The sequence below is a fragment of the Periophthalmus magnuspinnatus genome, chromosome 20, assembly GCF_009829125.3.
Source record: "Periophthalmus magnuspinnatus isolate fPerMag1 chromosome 20, fPerMag1.2.pri, whole genome shotgun sequence".
NCBI lineage: Eukaryota > Metazoa > Chordata > Actinopteri > Gobiiformes > Gobiidae > Periophthalmus > Periophthalmus magnuspinnatus.
In genome coordinates this window covers 12,067,382-12,083,642 of record NC_047145.1, presented here as the reverse complement: position 1 = coordinate 12,083,642, position 16,261 = coordinate 12,067,382, and the positions used below count along the sequence as shown (strand labels likewise).

The 16,261-nt window shown below is 38.4% G+C and overlaps 2 protein-coding genes across 2 annotated transcripts in view; one reads left to right on the top strand and one right to left on the bottom strand.

The window, feature by feature from the left end:
- Nucleotides 1-16,261, bottom strand: part of LOC117388400 (TNFAIP3-interacting protein 3-like) — a 144,578-nt gene that overhangs the window by 108,147 nt on the left and 20,170 nt on the right. The window lies entirely within an intron of this gene.
- The window catches only part of LOC117388742 (F-box/LRR-repeat protein 7-like), a 34,154-nt gene that overhangs the window by 7,327 nt on the left and 10,566 nt on the right, over nucleotides 1-16,261 (top strand). The window contains exon 2 of the mRNA XM_033986324.2: nucleotides 1,228-1,317. Coding sequence (XP_033842215.1) covers nucleotides 1,228-1,317 — 90 coding nt within the window. The remainder of the gene's footprint in view (nucleotides 1-1,227; nucleotides 1,318-16,261) is intronic.

The window sequence follows — 16,261 nt, the reverse complement described above, 5'->3', positions numbered from 1 at the left end:
GATGTCACATGAATTGTGTGCCAGTTGTGTTGTGATAGCGCTCTGAAGGGGGAGTGCACAGGGAGAGCAAAGGGAGCCGGGACTCAAAGCCAAAATGAAACTGAAACTTATTACATTTTAATATGTTGTTTTCATTGCAAATATAGCTTTTCAAAACATTTTAAAAATCTTTTATTAAACAGCCACATTTCAGTGTAAACATGGTGATCTAAATATGTTATGTAATAGAAATGAATACCCCGTAGAAGTGTAATACCCCCTCTTTAAGAGTCTCCAATCACTCACTTGATCATGCATCACATTCGGGCATGCAAGGTGGATAAAGTGTCTTGCCTGAGGACACATAATGTGCTGGTCAGAACTGGGAATGAAATGCCAACTTTCCATCCGGTTAAGACAACCTCTTGATTAAGTTCACTAGAAGATTACAGGATCTGGCTCAGGGCGAGACAGGACATCTGGACTTTTACTAAATCAAAATTAAACTAGTTTTTGCTGTGGTGATCCCTGACAACAAGAAAGCAACTGCATTTTTACATTAAAGGCGCACTACTTAATTTTTCTGGTGAAGGTCTGCTGTCTGCTTCTCTCCATGAAGATGTTATTAATTTGCCTATAATTTCTTGAATGAAATGAAACTCTGTCTTGCATTTATTCAGTTGCATCTGTTTTTATTGCTCAAAAACACCTTGAAAAACGTTAAATCCCATTGTAAACAGGGTCACCACTGCACAGATCTAACCTGTAACTTGGCCTGGTTGTGTCACTTGTGTTTCTCTGCATGAAGAGAGATCAGTTTAATGCCATGCTGTGGGATGTTCTAGCTTATTCATGGACACAAGCAATTGGCTGATGCTCTAGCAGAAAAATGACTTTACATAGTTGTTTAAAACAGAACAATTAACTATTATCAAAATGAAATCAGAATTTGAATGGACAAAATTTGAAAGCGGCTACAGTTTTTACCACAATTTCCCCACAAACAGCCAAATATCCTGTTTTATTCTGCATAAAAACTGCTAACCCTGTAGTTTAGATCTGTACAAATATGTTCTGAAATGTGATTCTTGTATTAGTTTGTCAGTTGATCATTCTTTCTGTCAGTTGGTCTTTTACAATGTCAACTTTGAACAGAATCTTGAACAGAACCCAAGTCTCATTGCAATGCTATTTTTCACAAATAGTTCAGCCCTAGTTCAACGCACCAATCCTGCTTTGTTTCTACAGGTAAATGCAGTTCAAGCATATCTTCTGACATAAGTTCCAGCACAGATCACACACCGACCAAAGCTCCCAAGAATGTGGCTAGCACCGAAGGTAAGGCATCTGGTGTTCATTAACCAAAACTCTCCTTATTTCCCTCCTATTCATCCACTACTACTGCCACAGCCCTCCCTCCTAGCTCCTCGCTGCTCTCATCTGCTTTCTACTCTGCCTATTTTTGGAGACAGGATTGTGCGTGTTCTCGGGATAACCCTAAATTGAAAACAAACAGCCTCCCATCTGAGGGCCCAAAAACCCAAAGCATTTCTTGGGCTCTTGTTCCATGAAAAAGACTTGCTTCACGCTAGGGGAATGCTTATCAAAACTTACTCTAGTACCAAATCTGAAGTATTGCCAGAAGATGGAGATGTGTGTAGAGAGTGGAATTGACGACTTCTGCCTTTTAGATTTTGGAAAAGATCATATTCATTTGTATTGATGCTAGCTAGTCATTTTTGGCAGCTTTCTGGTCAAAAACACACAAATTCAAGTCTCTGGTGCCTTCAGTGGCATCTACAATTTCCAGTAGTTGGTGACATCATGCAGGACTTCCCTGATTAAAACTAGGTGTTTCTGATTACAAACACCTGGCCGCAGAATTTGAAGTGTGAATACCTGTTAGACCAATCACAGTGTTCTTTATACTCCCAGACCACACCCCTCCTGTTCCTCACTCTCTACTTTAGTTCTCCAGGTACTGCCCAGTTTAGCTGCTCTATTTGAAATGTGGTTGGGGCGGAGTTGTTTCGTCCCAATTTAAATTTGATAAATGTCCCTAGATACAAGGTAAACATGTTCAAATATAGCGATTGTAATGCTGATTTATTCTCAATCAAAATTATACTGTTGTTTTGATTCTCCAATCAAAAAGCATAATGAGCCTCCCATGAGTCTCTCATTTGGTTGCCAGTTTCAGTGCTAAAACCCAGTTGGGTTAAATGTAAAAGGACACTTTCTGATTTGCATCATCATTATCTAAACCCCAGGACCTGCAGCCAATCATGAATTGGTGCTAGTGCAGCCTCTGCAGCTCAGTGAGTGAATTCTGGAGGTTCTCAACTTTCACATGAGGCATGACCTGTCCATATACTGAGGATGAAAACACTTGCATGTGTTCTCTGCAGGTTAAGGCACTGGCAACCAAGCTTCAGCTGTGGTTGTAGTTCGTTTTACTAAAACTATAATAGCACAGGCTACAAACAGTTCCTTTAAAATTCAGATTATTCTATAAATTGTGAGCAAACATAAAGTGTATGTTGGAGTCTGAGGGCTTGGTCAAGGGGGTGAATCCTGGTGTTTTTTCTTAAGTTTGTGAAATAGGGCGTTTGATTTGATTAGAGGGCATTGGGGCCTATGCTCTCCACACAGCCTATAGTTCACTATGAGGGCATAATATAACTTCATGACAAAACAAGTGAGTGTGAAGGCTGAATTGAAAAAGAGATTGTAAGTTTTTTCAAGATGTTTCATAAGAATACATGCTTTTCAAGGTATTTTGAGATTTAAAAAAAAACAAAAAAAAACAAAAACACAGAGTTTATGGCTATACAGTGGAACATTCTAGGCAAAGTAATATAATTTCCAAAATGCATCTTTAAGTACTGCCAAAAAATGTAAGTCTCCAGTACAATTTGAAAGCCCTGTACTGATTTTAAACTATGTGTGAGGATCATGGGGCAATTTCAGTGTTGCACTATGATAGAGAAATAGTTGCCTGGAATATCGCCGGCGATATTCAATACCAGTATCACATCAGTACATCCCTAGTTGTTAGCAGATTAAAATGTTCAGGTTCTTCTTAGTCAAAGCATACTTTTGTCAAATGGCATAGCAGTGCACAAAGTTCACATTTTATAGATGCAAAACAGTGGCTCCACTCTCCATAAACAGTCTCTTTGTTTTGTTGAAAACTACCTGTTACATGTTTGGGCTCCTCTTACTGTACACATGCTGCATTCCTCTGCATTGTCATCACCCATATGAAATTTGCTCTGGCATTGTCTATGTAGTATTCTTGTGGATAACATCTCACCACAGAAAAACAAATTACTTTTAGAGCCTGTGTTTAGAGCTGTCCATCAGATTAAGATTTTCAAGCTGCTTTTGGGAAACTTGGGAATGAAATTAGGTGATTAGTTGTTTTAATAAAGAGAAACACTTAAAGAGCCTGGTCGATAAATTTGAGCAAAATTTCTTGCCTGAGTATAGATATATTGTATAAGCAGCTCTTGAGGTCAAAATAAGTCAGCGGTGTACTGTCTGCAGCTAATAATCATGAAGTGTTATTGTTGGGGGGTTTTTTGTCCAAGAATCAGGAAATGCAGCATTAACATGCTAGTTGTTGTTACTTTCTGTGATGGCAAATCTCCGCTCTGGTCTGAAAGTAGTGAAAAGCACTTATAATTTAATCACAGTGAATAATTACAATACTTGGAATGCGTAACTGAGGAATAACTTGCAAGTGGTTTAGTGGTTGAACTAGTTCTTTTTTTCATGTTTTTAAGACAGTAAAAGTAGGTTACATCCATTCATTTTCTTCTGCTTATCTGGTGCCGGCTTGCCGGGGCAGCAGTGTAAGCAGGGACTCCCAGACTTCTCTCACCCCAGACACGTCCTCCAGGTCCTCCGGTGGGACCCCAAGGTGAACCGAGAGACATAGTCCCTCCAGCGTGTCCTGGGTCTTGCCCAGGAGGCGTCCAGGAGGCATCCCAAACAGATGCCCAAGCCACCTCAGCTGGCTCCCCTCGACATGTAGGAGCAGCGGCTCTACTCTGAGCTCCTCCCGTGTGAATGAGCTCCTCACCCTATCCCTAAGGAAGCACCCAGCCACCCTGCGGAGGAAGCCCACTTCGGCTGCTTGTATCTGCGATCTTGTCCTTTCGGTCATTACCCAGATCTCATGACCATAGGTGAGGGTAGGAACATATATTGACCGGTAAATCGAGAGCTTTGCCTTTCGACTGTCAGTCTCACGTTCCATCCGTCCCTCACTCGTGAACAAGACCTACAAGATACTTGTACTCCTCCATTTGAGGCAAAGTTATAGAAGTAGGTTACGGTGCCTTTAATTAAAGAGAAATTTGTTGTTATTTTTAAAAAAATTATAAAAAAGCATATTAATGAAATCAATAATTGCTGTGGAAAGTACAGGGGGATATTGTAGTATAGAAGTAGTTGTCTGGCAAATCCAGAATGGCATCCCTTTATTTTTTATACAGAGAGATATCTGTATGTGTCTGGTCCCCAGTTCATTGGTCACTTATCATTTACAAGTAAAATCACTTTTCTCTCCCCTCATGCCCATCTGAAAACAGGGAAGATTCACCAGTGACCAGACTCACATCTTCCCAGGCGATAAGACTAGAGTCTAGACAACGCAAAACACAGAATAAAGCATTGCCAACCATAATTTTGCTTGTTATGACTCAAATGTTTAGGGTTTTTTTTTTCTCTGTGCTGCTAAATGAGAGTAATTACATGGTCTAAGCCACACTCAAATCCCCCTCTCCTTACATAAACACACATGCACGTTTGAATTCGCATGGTTAGATCGTACTACGTGCCCTGTGGTCCATCAAACTAATCAGGAAGACTGAACTATTAGAGGGTTATACAGGCTGCAATGGACCTGTGCTATTAATATAATCATGTGGTCAGTTTTAATGTAATGATCCATGAAAATACCACTTTCTTATCTGGGCCACAAACCACAGAGAGATGGCAGTACAAAATAATTATAGTGCTGTTCTCAACTGCTTGTAAGGTTAACCGTTAAAATAGCAGATTATGGCAAAAACTACCATCTACCATTCACATGTCATGATATGTTCAGTACTTTATATAAGTGAAAATCATACTCTGTTTAAATATGTGCCGCCTGCTTGTTTTTATGGAGATGTCATTGTTTTGCCTGTAATTTCTCACCGTATAGCTTTAAACTGATCCATCTAGAAATATAACATGAGTTTTTACTGTGCGTGGGGTTGCCTTTACACAGAACTGACTTGTAACTTGGCCTGGTGGTGCTTGGTCAACTGCTTGTCTCCATGGAGATGAATACGTTTAATTCCAAGCAAAGCAATAATAGGTGGCGGACGTTCTTACAGAAAAGTTATAAAATCTACCTTTAAAAACTCTGCATGTTTTTTTTTGTTTTTTTTTGTTATTTAACTATGATGTGACAATCTGGGGAGAATTGAAACTATGATTTCTGAGGCTCAGAGAAAGACGACCTTGTAAACAGGATTATTGAAAGTCTAAATGATGAAGTAAGGAATAGCTGTTGATTCACTGTAAAGTTGTCAAAGTGTGAACAAACTTGATGACTGTTCTTGGTAAAAAAAAATAAATAAAAAATGCTATGTTCAAACTTTCCACACTTTCAAATAACATCGAGATGTCTGTCTCTGATATAGTGTGTGGTTAAAAATTAATATTAAAAATACCAAATAAGGAATTGTATAATATCACAATTTGACATGTGTTAGGGTACTTCCAAAACCACAACTGGCCCAGTACACAATTTCAGGTCTTTCTGGCTTAATATTAACCACGATATGTTCCTACAAAATCAAACATTCATTTTAGCTTGAACACAAACATGGAGGAGCAGTTTTTTGTCATTTTGTTATGTTTTCATGTATTTGAACAGGCTTGGTCTGACCCAGTTGCTTATGAGCTGTAGTCCTCCCCTGTAAATCCTTCCTGTGGGACGTCCCGGTGGGGGTGATCCTGTTTGGGCCTCAGGGCACAGGCAGACCAAGGGGGTACCTGTGAGAAATGTGGTCAGATGTGATACCAGTTGCCATACAAAGCATGCTAATTATATTTAATGCATTTGATGTAATGATTTGGAAGTTTAACTTATGTTGTTAATGCTTGTGTGTGCAGATACAGGATAACTTGTGTTGTTGTTAAGGAGACTTTGTGACCCCACGAGCCAAGTGACTAGCACAGTTCTCCAGCAATGATTCATGGAAACTACTAGACCCATCCTCTTGAGAGGCTGGGGTAAGATACCACAAGTTTTTTCCAGGCTGAATAAATCACTTTGAATACAATTTAATGTCAGTTCAAGAGGTGCAAAAAACTGTGGCATATTTCTTCTTGAATTTATTTATTTAAAGCCACAATACATTTTTTGCCACAACTTTTTTTGCTAAAAAATAGAGGGTTATTGTGGTTGTATTTATTACGAGCTCCACAAACTTAACTCTTGGCCTAAAGGAGGGCCTACTGCCTGTTTCCATGGAAATGTTCCATTGAATATAATATTTCACAGTATGGCATTAAACTTCTTCATGAAGAATGTTTTGAATCATGGTTTAAATTTCTATTTCCATGGAATCATGCAAGTAGCATACCACCTCCAGAAAGTGACATACTATAGTTTTGGTGCACTTCGCTGACCACTTCTGTCTGTTCAAATAACTTATTTTAAAATATTCACACAAGTAATCAAGTTATTATATATTTAATTTAATTTAATTTCCATTTCAGTGTAAACAAGCAAGCTACACATTCAGTCTAACCACTGTAACTCTTCTACTAGCATTATCAACTTAGCCTGTAGCCAAACCCAGACGGCTGATGCAGGGCAGACTCCAAACTGTGTCCACTAGCCTCTGGGTCAGCCTCTTCACCCGGGAATAATGGCACCAGGAAGGTTAGCCACGGAGGGAACAAGGCCAGCCCCCTCCAAGTCTGCCAAAGGACCCCAGCAACAGCGATAACAACCAGAGGGAAGCTGACTCCAAAACACTGTGGAGAAAGAATTCACTGTACGGGGGCTGAAGCTAAAACAAGATAGTAGCTGAAAAAAGTAGTCTAGAGCTCACAGTTTGAACAAACGCCAGGAACTGACAAAGCAAAGAATAGCAACAGTTAGCCAATTGAATAGTATCTTGAACCAGGTCTTACTGTGTAGTTCAAATATTATTCTAAGTGTCTACAAGCTTATATGGTGGTACTTTGAAGTAGGGAGGGTAACTAAATATATATGCTGCTAGCAAATTTTGAGATGATCTAGAGCAGGCATGCCCAAACTGTGGCCCGGGGGCCAAATGCGGCCCTCAGACTAATTTTTCTTAGCCCTCAGGCTTCCAGTTTAATTAGCCCATATTAGCTTAAACAGTACTTTTTACTGCACATTTCTGAAAATCTACTTACTGCCCATCTCAAATATTGTCCCATTGAGGATGTAAGCATGAATAAAGGTCTAGTGGTTCAGTCTAACATGTAATAAACACACAGATTTGAAGTATTCACTGTATTCGTGACCAGTCTATGGCCCTCAGTCAGCCCAGAGCTTTGTCTGCGTTTTTATATGTGGCCCTTAATGAGAAAAGTTTGGACACCCCTGATCTAGAGAAAAGTCCCTTGGCATGCAGTACTACCTGTACTGAAGAATAGGTCCAGTGCCCTTTCTTGCATTTCAGTGCCTTGACTACTTTCTTTGGCTATATTGTTGACAGTGATGTGGAAGAATCCTTTAAAGCGTGGATATTACACTTCTGTGGGGTATTAATTAATTGCTAACACATAACAATTGTTTATACTTGTATCCTTTTGAAAATGCTATATTCACCTAATAATTATGAAAATGTTTAATTAGCTTCTGTTTCGTTTTTGATGCTTGCTAAATCACTCCCCCTTCAGAGCACTATCACATCACAATCAGCCTGACCCAGCTAATGAAACTACTGCAGTCGCATTTTGTGAAGCTGTACTGCGTGGTTTTGAGCCTTGGACAGGATCGCACTGCTAAGGTTCATAAGGTTCGAATAGGGGCTGGGAGAGGTCACTATTACTTAAGCATGCATGTTTTCAGGCATGTTTTTGATGAGGAAATAAAATAAAAAGTTGCTTTTGCACACTACCCCCTCTTTAAAACGTAATCAATTACAGAATGACAACCTGCATTAAATGTGTTTTGTAATGTATTCCATATGGCCTAATGAGAGTTCTAAATACTTTCATGTTAATTTGCATTTTATTAGTGACAGAATTGTGAAATAGGATTAAAACAGTTTGTTGCAATGTGTGTTTTGCTTTTCTTAATCACTAACACATGCATGCTCTGCTAAAGGGGTGTTTTCATTTTTGTTACTAATGCTGCTGTTTAAATCCTAAATTGCGTGATAAAATACAGTTACTCAAAATGAGTATTCTGAATCTACATATTGATGATCAGGAGTAGATTGCTTTAAAGCTAGAGCTAAAGTTAAAGGGTTTTTTTTTGTAAATGAGTGCATTTAGTGTTTTCTCATAAAGGGTATATTTTAAATGCAGCACTTTTTGACAAAATGAGACCGTAGTGTGCAGTCTGCAGCTAAAAAAGCAGCGCTGTGATTGGCTGTGTGACTGGAACCTAATGAAAATGTACAAAGTGTACAATGCACTTTTTACTAGAATTTTGAATTCCAATATTGTTAAATATTCCCCATATCATGCAGCCTTGACTCTTAAAAAGACAACCTTCTGGTTTATCTTCCCCATCTGTATCTGATAAAAGTACATGGTCATCCTCTACTGGGTCAGCTTTAGCCCTGGAATCCACTCTGACAGGTACCTGGACATGTCTGACCTGTTTGTCTGTGCAGCAAAGGGAATTATTCCGGATATTTTCGCTGACATTTTGTAGAGGTCGTCCGCTGAGTATAAACATCTCCGCTCCAGCAGCTCCTGTCCTAAGTACAGCCAAATCTACCACAATCCCCCACTTCATATCTGACCCATCCAGTAGTGTTTATTCAAGCTGACACCTAGACTTACACAGTGGAATCCCCTGCTCCAAAATGAGAAGAAGCCACAGTGAAGAGTGTGTCATCACAGATTTACTCATATAAGCGAACACAGAGACGGAATTTAAGAAAGTTGAATTTTAAAGCAGACTAGTTTTTATTGTCAGTTTCAATTCATGCCATATTTATGTTGTCTTCATCAGAGTTTCAGCTACTCAATGTAACCAACCAAAACCTCAGACGGCTAATGTCAGACTGATAAAGGTAGGAATCTGAGTTCTATCCATTATCAGTCTGGAATAGCTCCCGTTAATTTTGTTCAGGAAGAGGAGGAACTCTCACTGGAGTTTTAGTCAATCACAGAAGCCAAGGAGGATTTTACCTATCGTGCATGTTTTGAGTTACTAACTGGACTTAGATTTTAGATGTTAATACTTAAAAAAAACGTAATCTATTTTAATTATTTAATTGTACTAAAGAAAAGATAAATATTTACTGTTGGAGGAACGTATAGGACTATGAAATGCTGTGTGTCAATGTCGTGTTAATGTTCGGAGTGTCACAAAGTTGGCTCTGGAGCTGTTCAGCTGCTGGGTCTTGGCAGAGAGGTTTGTTTGGCCGGGGAAGCAGCTGTTTTCAGGAGGGACGTGTTCAGAGCAGGTGAAAGCCATTAAACTGGGATTCAGTTGCTCGCGGTGGGATCTCAGGAAGTTGTATTTTACTTATTTGCATATTTGGCATGGACTAATGGGCTAGGAGCAGTGGTGAAGGAAGTACTCTTTACTTAATTAATTGGACACTTAAAATTGCAAACAAATACAAATACACCATGTAACTGTCTCCATGGAGTGAATATCAATCCCCACAGAGACAAACCAAGCCAAGTTGCTGGTAGGATCTGTGGAGAGATGATATATTGAGCCCAGAATGAAATAAATGCAAGATAGAATTTTATACCACACTGTTGAACAAACCCAGCAAAGCAATTACATATCCATGGAGAAAATCAAGTAGCAAACCCCAAAGTTACACAATAAAAAGTATTGTAAGTATGTGGAGATGTGAAGACGTTAAATATAAGACTTAACTTCATTGTGGTGTTGACTGATGAGAACCACTCCATTTCTCTATTTGCATTTAAAGCACAAAAAAAGATGCGGGATTTGAAAAGTCCCATTCAAATGATGTATTTGCATGAAGTACAAGTAAAAGTATGTACTTATTATCTCATTTCTGAGCATGGAAAAGGCCACAGTTAAACAGTTTAGACTAAATCAATTACTAAATCAATGCTCTAAAATGGTCAGAATGAGTCTGCTGAATGTGGACTTTAAAACACAGAGGAGCACTTCCCGAATTACCAATGACATCACAAAGTGGAACAGTATGTTTTCAGCTCTGCCAAAAAGTAACTGAAGTAAATAATCTTCTGGGACACATTACATGACTAAATTCCAATACCATTTTCCGCATAGTAGTCCATAAACTGTCCTCACTCCTCTTTTCTTCTTCTTTTTGTAGTCAGAATCTAAGAAAGTGGATAAAAGAAGGGGAGTGATGAACACAACAGTCCGAGACCTCATTGCAATAGTGATTTTTCTTGGGCCCATGTCAGCTAAAGAGCATGCTGCTTCCTATAGATGTAACACTGGAGATGTCGGCACCATAATAAACCTGAGTTTGACTTTTAAATGGCAATCTGAGCAGTGCAATGCAACAGCTGAAGTGCCACAACAGACGTCCCCTTTATATAGAGCCACTGAAGGTTTTATTGCATGTGACACCTGACAGTTGAGGAACAGAAAAAAAATGTATATGGCCTAAATATAAATGTAAATGGCCTAATGACTGGTTTATTTTATGGTTTATGTCAGACTCATTAGTTCAAATAATGAAAATTTGAAGACATTTTAACAAAGCTAAATTATATGTCTATTAATTAATTTAATATAGTGCCATGAGATTGTTATAATGGTTGAATTGGACTTACTAGCAACAGTCAAACTTGGAAACAGCACGGGAAAAAGTTAAGGCAAAAAAAAAAAGCTATACAATACATGGAAAATATGAATTAATCAAATTTAAAAGGACAAAATAACTTATAATAACTCATAAGGTCTCTTGTTTTAACCACAAGAGATTTGTGTACTTAACTATTTTTTCGCGACCAACATGACATCATTACATTTGCTCTTAATCAGTGTCAATTATGGGCTGTGGCCTGTTTGTGTATTTTAGTGATTAGACTTTTGGCTCTTTTATTTCCTAGAGTTGTTCAAAAGACTGGCTCTTTTTATATTTACTGTATTATCCGGACTATAAGTTCCACTTTTTTTCCCAATTTGGCCAGAGGTGCAACTTATACTCAGATGCGACAGCTGCGCTCGGGCACTCTAGGCTTGTGTACAGGTATGACAGCCACTCAGAAGTGGAAGCGGCGCTTCATCTACTTCCAGAGTTGACGGAGTTCAGAAGCGACACCAAGGATGAAGAATTCAATGGATTTAGTGATTTGGAGTGAGATTGAGAGTAAACTTGTTAGCTTGTTTTTTATGCTTTAGTTATCTGATTAACTGTTAAATATCTTACGTAAACATACCAGACAGGTATTCAATTTGTTGTCTGTGCTTTCTGTAGCTGAATACATATACATGTGTTACGTTAGTGTGCTGTACTGCTATTCAGCCTGTTGTTCTCTATTTTATTGTTATTATTATCATTTGCCTTTAAAGATAAAATGTCTGTTCTTGGTCTCGGATTTTCTAAAATAAATTTTAAATGTAACCTATAGTACAGTGTGACTTATATATGTTTTATTATGCATTGTTTTGCTGGTGCGACTTATAGTCTGGAAATTATAGTATTTACATGACAGAAGCTAATTTGAGAACACATTTTAACAACAAACTAATCACAGAGAGAAATGACTAAGATTTGTTTAAAATTCAATTTAACATTATTTATAAAAGATATTTAAAACAACTTCAGCTGACCAAAGTGCTTCACATCAAAGTCAACAAAAACAAATATACAGATAAAATGAATATAGGAAAAGAACAGTCAAGCGTTAAACTGGGTTGGTTATTACAATGTCAAATATGTTTTTTGTGCACAAACCTCTCCCTCGTGTTGCCTGCGCTGCTTCTGTGCTGATTCTTGTGTTGGTTCAGTGTTAATCATTATAAATGCAACAAAATTTGGAACAAAAAGACAAAGAGCTAACGCGTTCATGGACATCACACACAAGTAATGTGCATCTTACGTTATCTACACTTGCCCCCTCTATATATTTTACTTGCTAAATGCCCCCCAAAAAAATCTAAAACTTCACAGAACGTCATGTGAATCCTTGTGGAAAATTCTTGGTTACCTTCTGTGATTTAACAGCTCGCAAAAATGACCTCATTCTAAGTGTCAGAATCTCGCAAAGAAACCATACGTTTTTCCATTTTTTTCTGGAACAACATATAGTCTCCTAGCCCCTGTTATGGGTAATGTGTGTATCAAAAGTTGGCATGCGTAAAAGCCTAAATTCGGAAAGCCTAAAGCGTACAGTTAAATTAAAGATTTCTGGTACCCTCCTGCCTGATGATTTATGGAGTGAGGAGGGCAAAACTGCGCACTAGACAATTTTGTTCTTGAAAGCAGACAGTCTAGGCCTCCCTTGAAGATAATGAATATTGTGGGGTTAAAATATGAAGAAAAGGATTTCTAGCTTAGAAACGCTGGCATTAAAGTGGCTTTATCTTGGACAGCTCTTCCCTAATTTAGAGTTCACTTTACTTACGTTTTTGTCCTCCTTTGGATAATTTCTTGTTTAGAACTACAGTCCTGGTTTATATATTAGAAATGGAATAGTCCTGTTATATACTTGAATTAGATCTGGTGGTTCTCAGAAGGCCAAATCTTTTCTTTAGTGGTACTTGGTGGGAAAAGACACAGAACTACATCATTTGAAACAGTTTTCAGTGGTCCAAACTTGTTCCAGACTTTCCGAATGCATTCCTAGCATCCTGATTATTCACCTCCATGAGTTTATAAGTGCTGTTTTGCCATCATGGTAATGCTAACAACAACTAGCATGCTAACACCACAACAGCCTTAGTTCTTGGTTCAGGAACAATAAAGACGCTTTTTAATTAGAAGCAGGCAGCACACAGTGGTCTTGTTTTGTCCCTAAGAGCTGCTTTTACAATATGTTTATATCTATACTCAGGCAAGACATTTTCTTCTTTATTAGGCATAAATGAAAAAAATTGGGTACATTCCCTTTAATATATTGTTGTGAGATTCTTAAAATGGCTCAGTGGCAAAACTTGGACTCAATAGCTAAGTCAAACTTGGAAATAGCTAAAAACCGCACATGCTAGCATTAAAAGCTAATTGATTTAAACTGACAAGGGCTTTAGAAAAGGAAAAAGTTTAAGAAAAACTAAATGTTACAGGAATTGTTCTTTTCTAGTCTAGTCTAAGATGTGCTATTAAACGTACGTTATAGTATCCTACGTTTACGTTGTAGCATTCTTGCAGCCTGTGCCACACAATGTCCATTTGGTGGCAACAGAAGATTTGAATATTATATGGATAACAAACAAAGTTATTTTTGGCGAATAAAGATGGAATAATTGACATACGCGAACAAGGAAAGAAGGTATGTTTTTCCAGAAGTTATTACATAACTTATGTAGCCTACTTTGTTTTATTTCAGCTATGATTGGCCCAAATATGCATGAAAAACAGTCCAGCAGATAAACTACTAAGCCTGGAATAACAAACACAACCTATATAGCCTACCTGTGTCCTATTAACACATAAGATGTGGGACTAATTGTTATTTCCTATTTCCTGGATTTCAAATTACTGTGATAACTGTGTGAATAAGGAATTGAAGACATCTACGTTAACCACATTCATCACTTGCAAATAGACTTATGTTTTGTCTGTGAAGTTTGTGGAAAATTCACCGACTGACCCGTGTCTGGATAAGTGATTGTTTTTAGGTAAAGATGGAAAATATGTGAGAGAACTGTTGAAGCTAAGTGAGTGCGATAAATAGTGTACCCTGTGTTTGTAAGGAGTAGGTTTCCTGTCCGAGTGTGTATGCTGAAGGAAGCTAGCCAACCCCATTGTCTCGAGCCACGTAACCCCTTCCTGTAGTGAAGGCTTGGCTGATAGCACTGCACCCTAATATCAACTTCCACGTATTCACTAACGCCAGACTGACCCACAAGTTTTTATCCCTCCAAGTTGGATGTTTCCTTGTGCACTGAGATGCAATAACTCGGATAAATGGCCTCCTTTGCCCTTGGATCAGATAGCACACTTACATACAGGTGTAGGAATTTGAACTATTGGAACAATAAACGTAACTATATACATCTTTGCATTGGAGGGTAGGGATTTTAAATGTATTATAAAAGAGTTGGCGTACTACTCTAGATGAGACAGTTCTTTGTAGGATCTATCCATCTCATGTAACACTTCAGGTATTGAAATATTGACAGCATCAGGGTGCCTAGTTTTAAGACTATGACAAGGAGGTTTTTTTTTCCAGAAGTCCAGCTATAATTGGCCCAAATAAACATGAAAAGCCCAGAATATTAGCAATATACCCGTTTCAGGTATTCAAAAGTATCTAAAAACACAATTAGCCTGAGTAACCTACATATGTCCTATTAACCCATAAAATTACTGTGATTACTTTGTGAATAATGACACACTAATGACTATGGCACATACAGTAAAATGGCTAAAGTGCCTGTTTACAATTTGTTATGTAAATTATTTGTTATCTGTTTTGTCCCTGAACAGATATATTCTAAAAGCAGCTCAAAAGCAGTACAAATTAGACGATTTTCTGCGGTCTGCATCTAATTATAAAGCATTTTATTCTCCACAAAACAGGAAGTGGTAGTTGCTGTGGGCTTTACTGTGACAACAAAACTTCTCTGCGGCTTCTTAGAGTTGTGAAAAGCACTTAAAAACTCATACCAGGGAATAATTAAGTTGCTTGGAATGCATAAAATAAGTGAGAAATACGTTTGCAAACAGTTTTAAATGAACTAGTTTTTAAGACAGTGAAAATCAGGCACAGCATCTTTAAGGTTTCAACCATTTCAGTCTAACCTGAAAATGCTATTTTGGGAATGACTTTTATCTTTGGTGATCATGTGATGGGTAAAACTCAACAGCATACAGTATGTCATAAAAATTACCACTGCCCCATAACTTCCGAACTTCCTTGTATAAGCTTTTCTGACTTGGCTGTTCTATTACAGTATGGGATAATAAATTAGTCCTCATACAAGGCGCTAGCACTTTTATTGTTAGCATTTTTTCCTTGGGTGGTTGCACGGATAGTTGCTAACAGAAAACTCAACTTGCATTTGTATCATAGTACTTGTGGACTCATATGTGGAATATTCGTTTAGCATAATTCAGTCTTACTCTGAAGCCTGTGACAGTTTGAGCTATGAAGCAAAACGCGCTTACAGCTACATATATGTACAGAGAAATGTGCTAATAGACTATCCCAGCAGACGCCAACAGTGATAATAATCCGTCACGCCCCAGAGGTGGACTTAGCGTCGCTTCACAGCACCACAACATCCAGGCACAAAGTGAATCCCTCTGGCTTAGGTTTACGAGTGGAGTGCGTCAAAAGTCCACACTGACCCATGCTTGTGCACTTGTCTCTGTCTGCTAAAGTCTTAAAGAATGCTTCGCCAACTTTTCTTCCCTCCTTAACTCTCTTTCCCTCTTACTTCACTTCAATCAACATGTCTTTTGTTTGCCATTATAGCAACATCACTCCTGTCGTACCGTTGCGCATTTTGGTTGCTGCTTGATCACTCGGATTGATTTACATAAGACTTGCGGTTTCAAGGATAAAACAAAAAACGCTATCCAGATGTGAAGTAGTTGAGAGCCGGCTGGCCGCACTGCTTTGCCTCAACCGTAGATTTGGGTATTAGTGGCAAATGATTTCAGCCAAGAATGTCTTTTCTGTGGCTTTATGCACATTCACAATGGATGAGATTCTTCTTTCATTTCACCACGGACTCGTTGTTCTAAGTCCAGGGTAGAGACCAGATGTTCCTCCGTTTTCGACTCCGATTTCGCCAATGCCTCTGAATGGTCGGCCATGTGCAATGCTCCGTGCCTTGAAGAGGAGTTTAACAGCTGCACGGAATTTGTGCTGTTAATGATGGGTTCTGCAAGTGATACATCGATATAAAACACAACACTGGCTGTTC